Source organism: Conger conger, chromosome 14, assembly GCF_963514075.1.
Source record: "Conger conger chromosome 14, fConCon1.1, whole genome shotgun sequence".
In the NCBI taxonomy this organism is placed as follows: domain Eukaryota; kingdom Metazoa; phylum Chordata; class Actinopteri; order Anguilliformes; family Congridae; genus Conger; species Conger conger.
This window is the reverse complement of record NC_083773.1, coordinates 34,891,556-34,910,846: the sequence shown is the minus strand read 5'-3', so window position 1 is coordinate 34,910,846 and position 19,291 is coordinate 34,891,556. Positions and strand designations below refer to the sequence as shown.

The window sequence follows — 19,291 nt, the reverse complement described above, 5'->3', positions numbered from 1 at the left end:
TCATCAATACAGACCTTCGGCCAAAGCTGGGAATGACGTGACTGGGACTCGAACACCAAGTTGTTCGGACGAGGGCTTTGCTGAGAACAAGTGTCTTTTACGGCTTGAGCACACCTGGAGGTCTGATATGGGCATTTTTATCCTGGAAGACACCCCCTCCTGGCAGGAAAGAAATGTTGCAAAACTCAATGATTACTCAGAATGATCAAGTAGCCGTTATCATTGACCTTGCCTCATGGAGTGCACTTAAACCATGGCAAGACGGCCCACGCCACAACAGAACTGCCAGAGCCCTTCGCTGCCTGAGCCATGCTCTCTGACCTGTAGGCATCTTCAGGTGTGCGGCACTCGTCCGTTTGTCAAGAGCATGGCGGTTCTAACCATATCGCATTTCTCCACTACCCATTAGTCCATCACCTGTGGTCTTTAGTAGCAAATTTTCCAGGTGTAATGACTGGTTCTTGCATTGCAGCCCAACTATGGTATCCTGTTTTGTAGGGTCACTGATAGACCATTCATAATGCACCCAAGATGGAAATTTGCAGCCACTTGATTTAGAATTGCTAGCCTGCTTGAACTTGCACCCAGAGTTAATGCATGAACATCATGTATTTCTGGCCACAGTTGCCCTTTGTTGATACCTTTCCCTCAGACTTTCACACTGACATCACCTTAGGCCTTGTTCCTCGTGAAACACCGGCCAATTGAGTTTCATTTCAATGAAGCTCCTGCTAAATGCGCCCCAGCAATCACCCCTCTTTCAAAGCCGCTGAGGTCTTGTTTTCCAGCCGTGCTTACCGTAATTATACCGTAAGCAACCAGACCTACCTAGCAATTATGTGTGTGAGCCTGAGTATTCTGGGATGTTAACTGTACAATTAACAAGGTACATCCTCGTTCTCAGTAAACATGAGAGACATTGTCTCCATGTTTCAGTCTCAGTATGTACAATAGACAACCATAGTTTCAGATAGTTTCAGTTTATGAGTAACATTTTCATTTCACAGTATTAAGTGTGAGCCACAGTCTTTGTATGTATGATTGAGAACTATCATCTCAGCCTCCCTATGTATGAGTCTCAGTATACAGACATCCCATCCTTGCAAAAATTATTTCCCGGATATCATTTGGTGGGGGGGGGGGGATGTTCCCCCTGCAAATTATGTAACCTAATGGGATCCCCCAGCACAATTTCCTAAATTTGTCACTGCTCATAAATTTGTGACTCCATAATGCGAATTTCTGAATTTCACTTCTGCCCGTGGTGCAGATTGCTGATTTGTCTGAGATTTCTGTCCGATCGGGGGTACCAGGGGTACCAGAACCTTCCAGGAAAGGTGGGGTGCCACAGCATACGAGAACCCTCCGGGTCTCAGTCAAAGCTGAAGCCCCGTTCTCGGTATACGAGAGAGTTTGAACCGAACGGTTTCCGGTGAGTGAAACTTTTGCGGGGGTGAAGCCGTGGGTTTATGTGAGTCAGTTCCTGTGAGAGATCTCTAAATAGCCTCTAATTAGCCGCTGCACGTTCGGGCCCACCCTCCGTCGACGGTTCCCCGGACCTCGGCGGGCTGAGCCGGGGCTGCTGCTGCTGTCAGTGTTGTAGTCGCGGCGGGGCCGCTTCCCGCCGCCCGGCCTCACGCTGGCTCCGCGGTAATTGCGGTGCGGTAAATTTGGCTCCGTCGGAGGAGCGGCTCCCTCTCAGAGCTCTGGAAAACCGGTCTTTAATCCCCCCGCAGGGTTTCAAATCAGGCTTTTCGTCTGTCGGGTGCAGTTGTTCTCTCCTCCTTGTCTGAAGCGTTTTCTCATTACTGGTAAAAAGATTGAAAGTATTAACTTCCACCCTTAACTTCCACCAAATTATGATGTGTAATGGCTGGTGTTGGGCAGTATGACGTGTAATGGCTGGTGTTGGGCAGTATGATGTGTAATGGCTGGTGTTGGGCTGTATGATGTGTAATGGCTGGTGTTGGGTTGTATTATTTAAAATGGCTGGTGTTGGGCTGTATGACGTGTAATGGTTGGTGTTGGGCTGTATGACGTGTAATGGTTGGTGTTGGGTTGCATGATTTAAAATGGCTGGTGTTGGGCTGTATGATGTGTAATGGCTGGTGTTGGGCTGTATGATGTGTAATGGCTGGTGTTGGGTTGTATGATTTAAAATGGCTGGTGTTGGGTTGCATGATTTAAAATGGCTGGTGTTGGGCTGTATGACGTGTAATGGTTGGTGTTGGGTTGCATGATTTAAAATGGCTGGTGTTGGGCTGTATGATGTGTAATGGCTGGTGTTGGGCTGTATAATGTGTAATGGCTGGTGTTGGGATGTATGATGTGTAATGGCTGGTGTTGGGCAGTATGATGTGTAATGGCTGGTGTTGGGCAGTATGATGTGCAATGGCTGGTGTTGGGCTGTATGATGTAAAATGGCTGCCATCACTCTTGCAAACTCCAGGCTCCAATAAAGAAGGGGCTGCTGAAGGTGGAGGAGCTAGAGGAGGAGGAGCCAGAGCAGGAGGAGCTTGATTGGTGGTCTAAGTACTACGCTTCAGTGGCAGAAATGGAGAAACAGGTGGGACTTTGTCATCTTCCATCACAGCTATCAAACACAGATAACACTAGTGCACATACTATACTTATATATGAAATCTCTTTGATATGAAATATTGCATTTTGCAAGCTAGTACTTGAACAGAGAATCAAATAGACAACCATAATACCCATAATACAGCATTTCTAGCTGGGGAGCTCTGATATGAGGCTCATGTTGTTTTTGTTGTCATGGATTGAGAGGGATGCTTAACTGTTGGCTGTTAACGTGTTTTCAGAATGAGGAAGAGGAGGACGCTGAAGAGCAGCAGGAAGGAGGTGAGTCAACTGGTCTTTGGGGGCTGTGGCTGGGTGGATTAGCACACATTCATAACTGGCCCATTTGGGGAATCTCATGTGATTGAAGAGCTGGTCCAGCAGCAAGCTGTTAAAATAGGGACTGTGAGTGATTGTTGTTCTTTTAGCTGCCCACAGCTAGCATATGAGGTCTGGTCTGATATGACGGGTCTTTAAAAAAATCTTACATTGATGTGAATTTTAGTGCGCATGACAGATTTAAGCAGGAGTTATGAAGATGTGGGTTCAAAAAAGCATATACCTCAAAAACCTCACATTCAAACCAAAATGTCCTCTTGGGAACATTTATCCCTATGAATGCCTTATTGAGTCACACTGAGTAAAAGTATCTCATTTTCCCCCACAATGCCCGTGTCTGGCTTTCAGAAGGAGGGCTCGAGGCGGAGGAAGATGACGCCGTGCTGGTCGAAATCGAGCCCCCTCCCAAACCGAAGAGAAAGAAGGTCGCCACTCTGGAGGTAGGAGTTCGCTTTGAGTCCCATCGATTTAGACTCCTGCCGAAATCGTACTGACCTGGGGGAAATGTCTCCGCATGTCCCTGCAGCTCTACTCCTCCGAGCTGGAGAACGAGTTTAAAGACTTCATGGACTGGCTTCACACCTTCCCCATCTACAAAGGCAAGTCTAACGTTGATGACGAAGATGACGACGATGATGAGCGCACTATGGGGAAATACAAGGTAAAAAAAAAAAGATTTGATTATTGATAAAAGCTCCACTTTTCCACTCATTTATGGATTATTTTGTAAAATGTCGCTAGTTTACCTCACAAATAGGGTTTTGCACACATATGGTCGGGACTTTGGTAATAAACCCGGGGCTAATAAGTATAAAGTGAGTCTCATCCCACAGAAAGCTTTTGGTTGGATGAACCAGGCAGATGGTCTTTGCACAGCTGACTTACCTGTGTTAACCTCCCATGTTAACTTGCCTCTGTGTGTGTGTGTGTGTGTGTGTGGGCGTATTTGTGTGCGTGTGTGCATGTCTACGTGTGGCAGGGCTCATTTTTAATTTACCCCATCTCCAAAGAAGACGAAGACGCCGAGTGCCAGATCACAAACGGAATCCCCAAAAACCTTCCCATCAAAGTCCTGGTGAGAGTGTACATGATAAAGGTAAGCAGGCTGCCGTCTCCGTTAGGCTAATGGCGTCAGCTGGGAATATTTCTGCACTCTTACATAATTGCCCTATAAATCATCTGCCGAGGGGCAGGGACGTGTCCCAGGGACGCGGTGTGACGAAAGCTGCCCTCCATCTCCCAGGCCACCAACCTGGCGCCCACAGACCCCAACGGCAAAGCAGACCCGTATGTGGTGGTGAAGGTGGGGGCGCAGCAGATGGACAGTAAGGAGCGCTACATCCCCAAGCAGCTCAACCCCGTGTTCGGAGAGTGAGTCCACTTCCTGCTCACCGCTTACGCTTCCATAAAATAATAATAATAATAATAATAATAATAATAATAATATTAATAAATACCAGTTTTATTAGCACCACTTTTCTGAACACCCAAAGATACTTTTCAACAGAAGACAATGAAACAATTTCAGATGAAAGAGTCACGACATCAAAAGTCCAAGATAAAATAGAATTAAATAGAAATAAAATGAAATAGAAACAAGTCAGCTGAAAGCCAGTGTACCCCCGAGATTTAAACATGGTGAGCGACTCTAAAGAAGAGAAAAGGGCTGCAGCCAATCACTGTGACGGCTGAAAGGTTTGCGGCTCAAACGTACAGATGAATTCTAAACTGATGCACAGACCGGCCTGTCTTCAACACTTTGCTTTCACCTTAACCAGGGCTGCAAACCCCTGTTCCTGGAGATTTACCATCCTGTAGGTTTTCACTCTGACCCAAACAAAGCACATGCCATTCAACATCTAGGGTGTGTCCCAATAGTCAAACAAAATGCATCCTCCTTTCCTCCATTCATCTCCTGCTCCTATCTGGAATTATGGGGGGAGAAGATGAGTGGAGGGAAGGAGGATGCATTTTTAAAGTATTAAGACGCACCCCTAGAAATTGAGTTGAACTGCTAATTAGTCAAATCAGGTGTGCAAAATTAGGGTTGAAATGAAAACCTACAGGACGGTAGATCTCCAGGAACAGGGTTGGGCAGCCCTGACCTAAACCATCATTACAATTCATCATGACCAACATCACAACTCAGAGGAAATGGCTGAGCTCCGGGAGGCTGTGAGGTTATTTATTTCCTGTTTCATATTGAGTTCTGAGGCTGCTGTAGGGAGTAAGTTATTGGTGTTTCTGCGCTCTCCTCTCAGAGTCTTCGAGCTGACCGTTTCCTTCCCGTTGGAGACCGAGCTCACGCTGACTGTGTTCGATCACGATTTGGTGGGGTCCGACGACATGATCGGAGAAACCCGCATCGATCTGGAGAACCGCTTCTACAGCAGACACCGCGCTGGGTGCGGCATCGCCCTGTACTACGACAAGTGAGTGACGGCGGCCATCTTGCCAAGGTCGTGTTGCTAGGTCACAGATTCTATGGACTAACTACTAACCAGGCGGTCAGCTCTGTATTTTGAACATTGTTCAGGTTTTGTCTCTAAAGTAAAAAAATGAGGCCTGGCCTGACTAAGGATAAAACAAGAGAAACTGGAAGAGTGTTCTGTCCTTTCCCCACTCATCTTCAGAGGGCTCCAGAATGATTCATACAAATTGAGAACAAAGTCTGCATATAATAAACAACATCTCTGATCTCTATTTTATGTTCAAACATAGGAAAACAATATACTTTTATTTAAATACATTTCCTCTTATGGTTCAATGTCTTCTGTTTAGTAATCTCATATTTTTCTGAAAAACACAGATGCCAAAATTATTGAAACCAAAATGGAATGTTTTGGCCATACACACCATCAACATGTTCATCCATGGCACAATTAATTCAACAAAGTACCAGAATGATGTTGACAGAAAATCCCATAGGTTAATTCTGATTAATGACTCCAAACATACATGAATGTTTGATTCCATTGAATCATTAATAAAGCACATTACTTTACACATGGTGGAAAATAAAACTATTAACAGCTTTTTTCTGCATGTTTATCGAGGCATAATTATCTTAATGCTGAAGTCCACTGTATATACAGTATATTATACAGTAGATCTAGAAACTCCTGTTAACTAGAACAGTGCATTCACTCAGAGCCACAAGGTGGGCTGGTATCTGTTTCCATCCTTAAAACCTGTTGCCAATTCAGATTCAAGGACCCAGGTGCGTGACTTAACTGCTTTAATGTATCAATTATGTGCTGAGTAACAACAAAATACAGGAGAGTCTATGGCTCTCCATGGAGAAGAGGTTATTAAATTAAGGAAGTATAGGATTGAATAGCTGCAGCAGCTGGTCTTCTGGTTACCATAGAGAATCTGAGATTAAATGTCATCAGTAATTCAGAGTGACACGTAACGGTCGGGGCTTGATGATGGCTCTTCCTCCGTTAGCCATGCCCGAGGTAATGTATGGCTGATGTTCACCACTGGAAGCTCTGTGCTGCGATTTCAGAGACGGCTACAATAAGTGGAGAGACGCCAAAAAGCCGTCCGCCATCCTGGCTGACCTCTGTCGGAAGAACGGCATCCCCTCACCAGAGTACCGTCTGTCCGAAGTCAAAGTCCTCAACAAGATATTCAAAATTCCCTGCGAGGCCTTTCCCGAGGGTTGGTTGATTTTATTCATTTTTATGGCCGTGTTTGTCTCTGGTTCATAATTAATATGTAAGCCCACACTTACTGAGCGGAGGTATGGGCATGCTCTGAATAAGTGAATCTCCAGAGGATTCCGTCTTAATTTCATAGCTTAATGTATTCATTTAATTGGGGGTAATATACTTTGGAGTTACAGTACAGCACTTGTTTTGTACAATGCTGTACTGTTGCCTGCCCAGATTACAAACATTGATTAATACATCATATGATTTTTTTTTCTTTGTTCTATATAATTACATCAGTAGATCGTACTAATAAAGTAAAGAGTGCCATAGTAACCAGCGGCATAACTTTGTTAGCATATGTATAGTATGTGGGAAAAGGCTTCAGAAGGTCCTGGTGGTCGAGCACTTCCTGAACCAGAATTACCCCCATTTGTTAGCTCCCTGCACCCCACAAAGTTATGAGATTTCATCTCATGCATTTCTGTGACTTATACAATGAAACAGGCATAATCAGCTCTATAATTTAAGAAAGAAGAAGATAACTACGGTGGGAGCAATAATTATTTGATCCCTTGCTGATTTTGTAGGTTTGCCCACTTACAAAGAATGGAACTGTGTAGAATTTTAATCATAGGTACATTTTAACATTGGGAGATAGAATATCACAAAATAATCCACAATAACAACATCATATAAATCTTTATAAATTTAGTATCGTATTTTTGCATGAAATAAGTATTTGATCCCCTACCGATCAGCAATAATTCTGGCTCCCACAGACCAGTTAGTTTTCCATGAAGAAGCACTCCTAATCTCAACGCATTACCCAAAACACCTGTGTCAACTCGTTACATCGTTATGTAGCTGTATAAAAGACACCTGTCCACACAATCGATCAGATTCCAACATTTCCACCATGGGCAAGACAAAGGAGCTGTCTAAGGACATCAGGGACAAAATTGTAGACCTGCACAAGGCTGGGATGGGCTACAAGAAAATAAGCAAGTGGCTTGGTGAGAGGTTAACAACTGTTGGAGCAATTATTAGAAAATGGAAGAAACACAAAGTCACTGCCAATCTCCCTCGGTCTGGGGCTCCACGCAAGATCTCGCCTTGTGGGATATCAATGATCATGAGAAAGGTCAGGGATCAGCCCAGTACTGCACAGGAGGAGCTTGAAGGCAGTTGGGACCACAGTCATGAAGAGAACCATCAGTAAGGAAGAGGAGGAAGAGAAATGCTGAGTACAACCCCAAGAACACCATCCCCACTGTGAAGCATGGAGGTGGAAACCTTATGCTTTGGGGGTGTTTCTCAGCTAAGGGGACAGGACGACTTCACCGTATCGAGGGGAGGATGAATGGGGCCATGTACCAGGAAATTTTGGGTGACAACCTCCTTCCCTTAGTGAGAGCACTGAAAATGGGTCGTGGATGGGTCTTCCCACATGACAATGACCCAAAACATATGGCCAAGGCAACAAAGGAGTGGCTCAAAAAGAAGCATATTAAGGTCCTGGAGTGGCCTAGCCAGTCTCCAGACCTAAATCCCATCGAAAATCTGTGGAGGGAGCTGAAGCTTCGAGTTGCCAAGCGACAGCCTCGGAACCTTAAGGATTTGGAGAGGATCTGCAAAGAGGAGTGGACCAAAAGATCTGTGCAAACCTGGTGGAAAAACTACAACAAATGTCTGACCTCCGTGCTTGCCAACAAAGGTTTCTCCACCAAGTATTAAGTCCTATTGTTCTATGGATCAAATACTTATTTCATGTGAAAATATGATATAAAATTTATAAAATTTATATGATGTTATTGTGGATTATTTTGTGATTTTCTGTCTCTCAATGTTAGAATGTACCTAAAATCAGCAAGGGATCAAATAATTATTGCTCCCACTGTATGCTATTGTGCATCAGGAGTAATTTTCTGGAAAACAAAGTACAGTAAATAGCCAGTGAAACGGTAATATTAATCTGAGAGGAGACGATAGTGTAAGATCTTGGGAGACCAAAACTAGCTAGCTAAGCAGGCTTGCTAACATTGACATTTTTGGAGATAGTATTTACTACTTAGCTAATAACTACATATCCCTGGATGGCATGGCACTGTACATATCCAGTTCTGTTTGCTCACTGACAAAAGCTGGCTGGCTAATGTTGACTGGCAAGGCTGTGGAATAAAAACAATTACATAGGCTATTACATTTAATTACAATCACTGACAAAGCAGATGCTCTTATCCAGAGTAATGTAAAACATCAATACATTCTGGGTTACAAAAATATAAAACCAACAAGGCACTGATGTGCAGTCATATTCAATAAGAGCAATATTAACCTGAAGAATTTTGTTTTGCTTTGTAACAAAAGAAAGCAGCAGACAGTAGACAGATAACCAGTCTTGCACAGATGTACCTCTGAAATTATTTGAAAGAAAGAAGATAGAAAATCTAAAGGGGGTCAGGGGAGAAATCTGCAGAGTTGAGTCTTCTGTCTGTGTGGGAAGGGTTTCTGCTGTCCTGATGGCAGTGAGAAGCTCACTGCTCCACAGGGGGTCAGAACAGACAAATACAAAACGCTTAAATTCAAACAGCTTAATCTAAACTAATCTTCTTCTGAAATAAAGCTTGCCTCACCCCACAGTTAGCTGGTATTTGTCCCTGTCTGTCAGCAATTCTAAAAAAATAACTAAATGACTGTCCCAGGCCGGGCAAGTGGTAATTAACGCACATGGAGAAGAGTTTTCTCCATTGCCCTACTGCCATTTATTCTTCGTCCTTAATGAACTCTACATTTTCAGTTATATTTTTACAACCTTTAAAAAAATGCTGGGGACAAAACTGCCATTTTGATAAAGAGCCAGCGTATGGCTTATACATCTACACTGTAACAAAGAAGTCAACACAGAGCCATTAAATGATGTTTTTCAGCCATGCAACATAAAACAGACGTGATCTGAGATGTAAGGGGAAATATAGGTGGTGTAAACAGTGAGGCTGTATGCAGTGCATGTCACAGTATATCAGATATGGTGAAGTTGGCTTACATTGTGCTACAGTATGCATACTAAGCAGTGGTGCAGTGTCAATGATCTGCTGAACTGGTGAAGGAGCAGTTATAGAGTGGTTTATGTTGCGTACAGTTTTCCAGCAGGTATTTTTGGGAAAAATGTTAATACCTGAAATTGTAATTAAAACGTAACTTTGGCAATTGCTGTCTGCCAGGCATCTAATTTCTTATGGTTGGCTCCATGAATCAGAGCGATTGATGTTTCCATGTAAATACATTGGTATACTGTGGAAAAGTATCCAGTGACACACATGGTATACGGCATATACCTGTACAGTGGTACATGGTGGTTCAGTGACATGGTATGCTGTATATACCAGTGCAGTGGTATACTGTGGTACAGTGGTGTACAGTGGTACAGTGGTATACAGTGGTAGAGTGGTATACGGTGGTACAGTGTGCTGTGGTACAGTGGGTACAGTGGTATATTGTGGTACAGTAGTATACGGTGGTACAGTGGTATATGGTGGTACAGTAGTATACAGAGGTACAGTGGTATATTGTGGTACAGTGGGTACAGTAGTACACGGTGGTATACGGTGGTACAGTGGTATATGGTGGTACAGTAGTATACGGTGGTACAGTGGTATACGGTGGTACAGTGGTATATTGTGGTACAGTAGTATACGGAGGTACAGTGGTATATTGTGGTACAGTAGTATATGGAGGTACAGTGGTATATTGTGGTACAGTAGTATACGGAGGTACAGTGGTATATTGTGGTACAGTGGGTGCAGTAGTATATGGTGGTACAGTGGTATATTGTGGTACAGTAGTATACAGTGGTACAGTAGTATACGGTGTTACAGTAGTATACGGTGGTACAGTGGGTACAGTAGTATATGGAGGTACAGTGGGTACAGTAGTATACGGTGGTACAGTGGTATACGGTGGTACAGTGGTATACGGAGGTACAGTGGTATATTGTGGTACAGTGGTATACGGTGGTACAGTGGTATACGGTGGTACAGTAGTATACGGTGGTACAGTGGGTACAGTAGTACACGGTGGTATACGGTGGTACAGTGGTATACGGTGGTACAGTGGGTACAGTGGTATACGGTGGTACAGTAGTATACGGTGGTACAGTGGGTACAGTAGTACATGGTGGTATACGGTGGTACAGTGGTATACGGTGGTACAGTGGTATACGGTGGTACAGTGGGTACAGTGGTATACGGTGGTACAGTAGTATACGGTGGTACAGTGGGTACAGTAGTACACGGTGGTATACGGTGGTACAGTGGTATAAGGTGGTACAGTGGTATATTGTGGTACAGTGGGTACAGTAGTACACGGTGGTATACGGAGGTACAGTGGTATACGCGCTGTGTTCCTGCAGAGCTGGTGAAGAAGAATAAGAAGACGGAGGAGGACGAGGCGGAGCTGGAGGAGCACAAGGCCCTGAGCGTGCTGCGGCGCTGGGGGGACATGAGGGAGTTCAGCGAGGGCGCGTACCCCCTGGTGCCCGAGCACGTGGAGGTGCGCTCGCTGATGAACCCCGAGAAACCGGGCCTGCCCCAGGTGAGCCCCCACGGACCTCCAGTGTGTGTCTCTCCCACGGACCTCCAGTGTGTGTCTCTCCCACGGACCTCCAGTGTGTGTCTGCACCGTAGACTGGACCAGGTGTCTGTCATGTAACCCCCTGTCTATCCATGGGCTCGTGATTTGTCCACAAAGTATTGTCTTAATAACACTATAACTGAAAGAAAATTAGCACATGGGGAGACATTAGAAGAAAAAACAATGACTGCGACTACATTTTCTTGTGGGGAAAAAATGATTGACTTCGTATTTTGACAACAATTGCATCATTGATTTTACATTGAAAACGGGTCTGAATGACCTATACTGGAGCCACCTGCAGTGGCGCTAGTGAGCACCATCACTCAGCATGAACAGGAAATGTGCTTCAAAAAGAAGCTAGGTTTTGGCCACTTGGTCTGCGCCCCTGCTGGGCCTCACTCTGATCTTTCCCCCGCAGGGCTACGCCCACATGTGGATCGACATGTTCCCTGTCGACGTGCCCGCACCGCCGCCCATCAACATCAAGCCCCGCCTCCCCATGAGGTCACACGCGCCTGACAGCACACTTAATGTTGAAACATACTTAAAATAACATAAAACATAGGGCTGGTTTTACCAACACAGATTTGGGTTAGTCCCAGACCAAACTGTTTTTTATACGGTGAATCTCCATTCAAAATGGAATTTAGTCTAGCACTAGGCTTAATCTGTGTCTGTGAATCTGTGAAACTAGACCATAAAGATACAACGTATGTTGTGTATTGATACAACATGTACTGTATAACTATATACATACATGTAAACAGTCTCCTGGTACTATATGAACTGATGGCTCACATTTGCCCTGTTCTTTTGAACACTTTGATGAGGCTAACCAGTACCTGGACACAATGGGTTGAATGTTTATCTTACACAATGTTTACAAAATGTATTTTCCAGGAGAGGAGTTTGTTGTTTCAAAGAGAACAAATAATTCAACTCAAAAGGATGCACAGTGAAATCCACCTCGTGTAAAGCATGTGGAATGTTAATGTTATTACTTTTTTAGGCTTATATTTATAAGAGAGGAAAGTAAAATGGCCAAATGTCTTTGCGTTTGAAGCTACGAGCTGCGTGTAATCATATGGAACGCGGATGATGTTGTGTTGGACGATGTCAATCCCTTCACTGGAGCGGTGTCTAGTGACATTTACGTAAAAGGGTGAGTCAACAAACACCACACACACACACACGCACACACACACACACACAGACACACACACACACACATACAGACACACACACACACACACGCAGACACACACACACACACACACATACACACACACACACACAGACACATACACACACACACATGCAGACACACACACACACACACATACACACATACACACACAGACACACACACAGTACCAGGGATGCTGATGGTGCTGCCATTCTGCCTTTGACTTTCCTTATCTAATGAAAAACACATGCCGCACTTACTTCCAGTCAAAGATATTTAAATCAGAATATGAACCTTTAACCTTAAAATTGCATGCATTAGAAATCTTGCAATAATTATTGTTTTTGATGTATACATTTTTTCACTGTCTGTGAGTGTTATTATTGGTAAAAGTGAAGCTGAACTGATTCTGTATGCGTATTTGTCTCCTTATGTGTGTGCATGTATATGTATGGGTGTGTATGTGTCTGTATTGTGTGTGTGTATATATCTGTGTATGTGTGCATGCATGTGTGAGTGTTTCTGTGTGTGCATATGTGTATCTGCGTTTGTGTGTTTATGTGTCTGTATTGTGGGTGTGTGTATGTGTATATAAATGTGTCTGCATTGTGTGTGTGTATGTGTGTGTAAATGTGTCTGTATTGTGTGTGTGTGTGTATGTGTGTGTCTGTATTGTGTGTGTGCGTGTATATACATGAATGTGTTTATATGTCTGTATTGTGTGTGTGTGTGTGTGTGTGTGTAAATGTGTCTGTATTGTGTGTGTGTGTATTGTGTGTAAATGTGTCTTTATTGCATGTGGGCATGTGTGTATGTATCTGTATTGTGTGTTTGCGTGTATGTCTGAATGTGTGTGTGTCTTCTCCAGCTGGATCAAAGGTTTGGAGGGCCAGCGGCAGGAAACGGATGTGCACTTTAACTCCCTGACTGGAGAGGGCAACTTCAACTGGCGATTCGTCTTCCGCTTTGAATACCTGCCCACGGAGAAGGAGATCACCTACAAGAAGAAGGAGTCCATCTTCTCCCTGGAGGAGTCCGAGTTCCGCCAGCCCGCCGTGCTGGTGCTGCAGGTCTGGGACTACGACCGCATCGGCTCCAACGACTTCCTGGGTGAGCAGTGTGTTGTCATGTGCAGACCTGGGTTCAAATAGTATTTGTTTTGGATTCAAATACTTTTCTGCATTTGCCTGCTGTATTAGAACAAATGAAATTATCCCAAAAGTGTAAACCCTGGTGTAAAATCCAGCTATGACCAGCTACTAGTTGTTTCAAAACATAGCTTGAGCTGATTCTTTTCAGCAAGGAACCCTGCTCATCTGTTCCTCCTTGCAGGCTGAAATGCACCAGGCAAGATCAACAGAGCACAGAAGAATATTTGAATCCCAAACAAATACTACTTGAACCCAGGTCTGGTGATGTGTATAGTTCGCGCTCTGTGATAGGGCAGCCTCTAGCCTAGTGGGACATGACTGGGACCCTAAACGTTGGTGGTTCATACCCCGGTGTAGCCATAATAAGATCTGCATAGCTGTTGGGCCCTTGAGCAAAGCCCTTAACCTGTCATTGTTCCAGGGGGGCTTGTCCCCTGCTTAGTCTAATAAGTCACTTTGGATGAAAAAGTGTCAGCTAAATAACAAATTCTCATTATTATTATTGATACCAGCCTACCTTTGCTGTACCTTCACATGCCTACCCCCTCCCCTTCCAGGCTCCATAGAGCTGCGTCTGAACGACATGGTCCGAGCCGCCAAGTCCTCGGGCCAGTGCAACGTGAGGATGGCGAAGGACCGGGCGACGCCGCGCTTCTCCATCTTCCGCAGCAAGCGCATGAAGGGCTGGTGGCCCCTCATCAAGCTCAAGAGCCAGGAGGACATCGAGCGCGAGGAGCGCGAGGCAGAGGAGGCCAAGAAGAACAAGAAGAAGAAGAAGAAAAAGAAGAGCAAGCGCAGCCAGATGAAGCCGGAGGACCTCCAGTTCGTGGACTCCAGCGGGAACACTTATCTCCTGATGGTAATGATTACGCGTAATTACGGTGCCATCCCTCGTGCGTGAGATCTGCAGCTGATTGTGCTCTGCGGGAACACTGTGCAGGAGGAATAGTGGGGTTTATTGTCTCTCTGAAGCAGTGCTGGAGGAATAGTGGGGTTTGGTATCTCTCTGAAGCAGTGCTGGTGGAATAGTGGGGTTTGTCATCTCTCTAAAGGTTAAGCAGTGCTGGTGGAATAGTGGGGTTTGTTGTCTCTGATGGGAGAGAAGTGCTGGTGGAATAGTGGGGTTTGTTGTCTCTCTGAAGCAGTGCTGGTGGAATAGTGGGCTTTGTTATCTCTCTAAAGGTTAAGCAGTGCTGGTGGAATAGTGGGGTTTGTTGTCTCTCTGAAGCAGTGCTGGTGAAATAGTGGGCTTTGTTATCTCTCTAAAGGTTAAGCAGTGCTGGTGGAATAGTGGGGTTTGTTGTCTCTCTGAAGCAGTGCTGGTGGAATAGTGGGGTTTGTTCTCTCTTTGAAGCAGTGCTGGTGGAATAGTGGGGTTTGTTGTCTCTCTGAAGCAGTGCTGGTGGAATAGTGGGGTTTGTTGTCTCTCTGAAGCAGTGCTGGTGGAATAGTGGGGTTTGTTGTATCTCTGAAGCAGTGCTGGTGGAATAGTGGGTTTTTTTGTATCTCTGAAGCAGTGCTGGTGGAATAGTGGGGTTTGTTCTCTCTTTGAAGGGGGAACAGTGCTGGTGGAATAGTGGGGTTTGTTATCTCTCTGATGCAGTGCTGGTGGAATAGTGGGGTTTGTTGTCTCTCTGGAGCAGTGCTGGTGGAATAGTGGGGTTTGTTGTCTCTCTGAAGCAGTGCTGGTGGAATAGTGGGGTTTGTTGTCTCTCTGAAGCAGTGCTGGTGGAATAGTGGGGTTTGCTCTCTCTCTGAGGGGGAAACAGTGCTGGTGGAATAGTGGGGTTTGTTCTCTCTTTGAAGGGGAAACAGTGCTGGTGGAATAGTGGGCTTTGTTATCTCTCTGAAGCAGTGCTGGTGGAATAGTGGGGTTTGTTGCCGCTCTGAAGCAGTGCTGGTGGAATAGTGGGGTTTGTTGTCTCTCTGAAGCAGTGCTGGTGGAATAGTGGGGTTTGTTGTCTCTCTGAAGCAGTGCTGGTGGAATAATGGGGTTTATTGTCTCTGAAGCAGTGCTGGTGGAATAGTGGGGTTTGTTGTCTCTCTGAAGCAGTGCTGGTGGAATAGTGGGGTTTGCTCTCTCTCTCTGCAGGGGAAACAGTGCTGGTGGAATAGTGGGCTTTGTTATCTCTCTGAAGCAGTGCTGGTGGAATAGTGGGGTTTGTTGCCGCTCTGAAGCAGTGCTGGTGGAATAGTGGGGTTTGTTGTCTCTCTGAAGCAGTGCTGGTGGAATAGTGGGGTTTGTTGTCTCTCTGAAGCAGTGCTGGTGGAATAGTGGGGTTTGCTCTCTCTCTTTGAAGGGGAAACAGTGCTGGTGGAATAGTGGGCTTTGTTATCTCTCTGAAGCAGTGCTGGTGGAATAGTGGGGTTTGTTGCTGCTCTGAAGGGGAAGGTGGAATAGTGGGGTTTGTTCTCTCTCTGAAGGGGAAGCAGTGCTGGTGGAATAGTGGGCTTTGTTCTCTCTCTGAAGGGGAAGCAGTGCTGGTGGAATAGTGGGGTTTGTGCTCTCTCTGAAGGGGAAGGTGGAATAGTGGGGTTTGGTATCTCTCTAAAGGTTAAGCAGTGCTGGTGGAATAGTGGGGTTTGTTGTCTCTGATGGGAGAGAAGTGCTGGTGGAATAGTGGGGTTTGTTGTCTCTCTGAAGCAGTGCTGGTGGAATAGTGGGCTTTGTTATCTCTCTAAAGGTTAAGCAGTGCTGGTGGAATAGTGGGGTTTGTTGTCTCTCTGAAGCAGTGCTGGTGGAATAGTGGGGTTTGTTCTCTCTTTGAAGCAGTGCTGGTGGAATAGTGGGGTTTGTTGTCTCTCTGAAGCAGTGCTGGTGGAATAGTGGGGTTTGTTCTCTCTTTGAAGCAGTGCTGGTGGAATAGTGGGGTTTGTTGTCTCTCTGAAGCAGTGCTGGTGGAATAGTGGGGTTTGTTGTATCTCTGAAGCAGTGCTGGTGGAATAGTGGGTTTTTTTGTATCTCTGAAGCAGTGCTGGTGGAATAGTGGGGTTTGTTCTCTCTTTGAAGGGGGAACAGTGCTGGTGGAATAGTGGGGTTTGTTATCTCTCTGATGCAGTGCTGGTGGAATAGTGGGGTTTGTTGTCTCTCTGGAGCAGTGCTGGTGGAATAGTGGGGTTTGTTGTCTCTCTGAAGCAGTGCTGGTGGAATAGTGGGGTTTGTTGTCTCTCTGAAGCAGTGCTGGTGGAATAGTGGGGTTTGCTCTCTCTCTGAGGGGGAAACAGTGCTGGTGGAATAGTGGGGTTTGTTCTCTCTTTGAAGGGGAAACAGTGCTGGTGGAATAGTGGGCTTTGTTATCTCTCTGAAGCAGTGCTGGTGGAATAGTGGGGTTTGTTGCCGCTCTGAAGCAGTGCTGGTGGAATAGTGGGGTTTGTTGTCTCTCTGAAGCAGTGCTGGTGGAATAGTGGGGTTTGTTGTCTCTCTGAAGCAGTGCTGGTGGAATAATGGGGTTTATTGTCTCTGAAGCAGTGCTGGTGGAATAGTGGGGTTTGTTGTCTCTCTGAAGCAGTGCTGGTGGAATAGTGGGGTTTGCTCTCTCTCTCTGCAGGGGAAACAGTGCTGGTGGAATAGTGGGCTTTGTTATCTCTCTGAAGCAGTGCTGGTGGAATAGTGGGGTTTGTTGCCGCTCTGAAGCAGTGCTGGTGGAATAGTGGGGTTTGTTGTCTCTCTGAAGCAGTGCTGGTGGAATAGTGGGGTTTGTTGTCTCTCTGAAGCAGTGCTGGTGGAATAGTGGGGTTTGCTCTCTCTCTTTGAAGGGGAAACAGTGCTGGTGGAATAGTGGGCTTTGTTATCTCTCTGAAGCAGTGCTGGTGGAATAGTGGGGTTTGTTGCTGCTCTGAAGGGGAAGGTGGAATAGTGGGGTTTGTTCTCTCTCTGAAGGGGAAGCAGTGCTGGTGGAATAGTGGGCTTTGTTCTCTCTCTGAAGGGGAAGCAGTGCTGGTGGAATAGTGGGGTTTGTGCTCTCTCTGAAGGGGAAGGTGGAATAGTGGGGTTTGGTATCTCTCTAAAGGTTAAGCAGTGCTGGTGGAATAGTGGGGTTTGTTGTCTCTGATGGGAGAGAAGTGCTGGTGGAATAGTGGGGTTTGTTGTCTCTCTGAAGCAGTGCTGGTGGAATAGTGGGCTTTGTTATCTCTCTAAAGGTTAAGCAGTGCTGGTGGAATAGTGGGGTTTGTTGTCTCTCTGAAGCAGTGCTGGTGGAATAGTGGGGTTTGTTCTCTCTTTGAAGCAGTGCTGGTGGAATAGTGGGGTTTGTTGTCTCTCTGAAGCAGTGCTGGTGGAATAGTGGGGTTTGTTGTCTCTCTGAAGCAGTGCTGGTGGAATAGTGGGGTTTGTTGTATCTCTGAAGCAGTGCTGGTGGAAGAGTGAGGTTTTTTGTATCTCTGAAGCAGTGCTGGTGGAATAGTGGGGTTTGTTCTCTCTTTGAAGGGGGAACAGTGCTGGTGGAATAGTGGGGTTTGTTATCTCTCTGATGCAGTGCTGGTGGAATAGTGGGGTTTGTCGTCTCTCTGGAGCAGTGCTGGTGGAATAGTGGGGTTTGTTGTCTCTCTGAAGCAGTGCTGGTGGAATAGTGGGGTTTGTTGTCTCTCTGAAGCAGTGCTGGTGGAATAGTGGGGTTTGTTGTCTCTCTGAAGCAGTGCTGGTGGAATAGTGGGGTTTGTTGTATCTCTGAAGCAGTGCTGGTGGAAGAGTGAGGTTTTTTGTATCTCTGAAGCAGTGCTGGTGGAATAGTGGGGTTTGTTCTCTCTTTGAAGGGGGAACAGTGCTGGTGGAATAGTGGGGTTTGTTATCTCTCTGATGCAGTGCTGGTGGAATAGTGGGGTTTGTCGTCTCTCTGGAGCAGTGCTGGTGGAATAGTGGGGTTTGTTGTCTCTCTGAAGCAGTGCTGGTGGAATAGTGGGGTTTGTTGTCTCTCTGAAGCAGTGCTGGTGGAATAGTGGGGTTTGTTGTCTCTCTGAAGCAGTGCTGGTGGAATAGTGGGGTTTGCTCTCTCTCTGAAGGGGAAACAGTGCTGGTGGAATAGTGGGCTTTTTATCTCTCTGAAGCAGTGCTGGTGGAATAGTGGGGTTTGTTATCTCTCTGAAGCAGTGCTGATGGAATAGTGGGGTTTGTTGCCGCTCTGAAGCAGTGCTGGTGGAATAGTGGGGTTTGTTGTCTCTCTGAAGCAGTGCTGGTGGAATAGTGGGGTTTGTTGTCTCTCTGAAGCAGTGCTGGTGGAATAATGGGGTTTATTGTCTCTGAAGCAGTGCTGGTGGAATAGTGGGGTTTGTTGTCTCTCTGAAGCAGTGCTGGTGGAATAGTGGGGTTTGCTCTCTCTCTGAAGGGAAACAGTGCTGGTGGAATAGTGGTGTTTGCTCTCTCTCTGAAGGGGAAGCAGTGCTGGTGGAATAGTGGGCTTTGTTATCTCTCTGAAGCAGTGCTGGTGGAATAGTGGGGTTTGTTGCCGCTCTGAAGCAGTGCTGGTGGAATAGTGGGGTTTGTTGTCTCTCTGAAGCAGTGCTGGTGGAATAGTGGGGTTTGTTGTCTCTCTGAAGCAGTGCTGGTGGAATAATGGGGTTTATTGTCTCTGAAGCAGTGCTGGTGGAATAGTGGGGTTTGTTGTCTCTCTGAAGCAGTGCTGGTGGAATAGTGGGGTTTGCTCTCTCTCTGAAGGGAAACAGTGCTGGTAGAATAGTGGTGTTTGCTCTCTCTCTGAAGGGGAAGCAGTGCTGGTGGAATAGTGGGGTTTGTTCTCTCTCTGAAGGGG

General features: G+C 45.8%; 1 protein-coding gene across 1 annotated transcript in view; it reads left to right on the top strand.

Annotated features, from left to right (window-relative positions):
- The window catches only part of fer1l4 (fer-1 like family member 4), a 57,639-nt gene that overhangs the window by 35,985 nt on the left and 2,363 nt on the right, over positions 1-19,291 (top strand). The window contains exons 32-44 of the mRNA XM_061219484.1: positions 2,450-2,566; positions 2,823-2,862; positions 3,268-3,359; positions 3,446-3,580; positions 3,899-4,015; positions 4,163-4,290; positions 5,181-5,351; positions 6,431-6,585; positions 10,987-11,168; positions 11,629-11,714; positions 12,274-12,372; positions 13,265-13,506; positions 14,105-14,406. Of these exons, the coding sequence (XP_061075468.1) occupies positions 2,450-2,566; positions 2,823-2,862; positions 3,268-3,359; positions 3,446-3,580; positions 3,899-4,015; positions 4,163-4,290; positions 5,181-5,351; positions 6,431-6,585; positions 10,987-11,168; positions 11,629-11,714; positions 12,274-12,372; positions 13,265-13,506; positions 14,105-14,406 (1,866 nt within the window). The remainder of the gene's footprint in view (positions 1-2,449; positions 2,567-2,822; positions 2,863-3,267; positions 3,360-3,445; positions 3,581-3,898; positions 4,016-4,162; positions 4,291-5,180; positions 5,352-6,430; positions 6,586-10,986; positions 11,169-11,628; positions 11,715-12,273; positions 12,373-13,264; positions 13,507-14,104; positions 14,407-19,291) is intronic.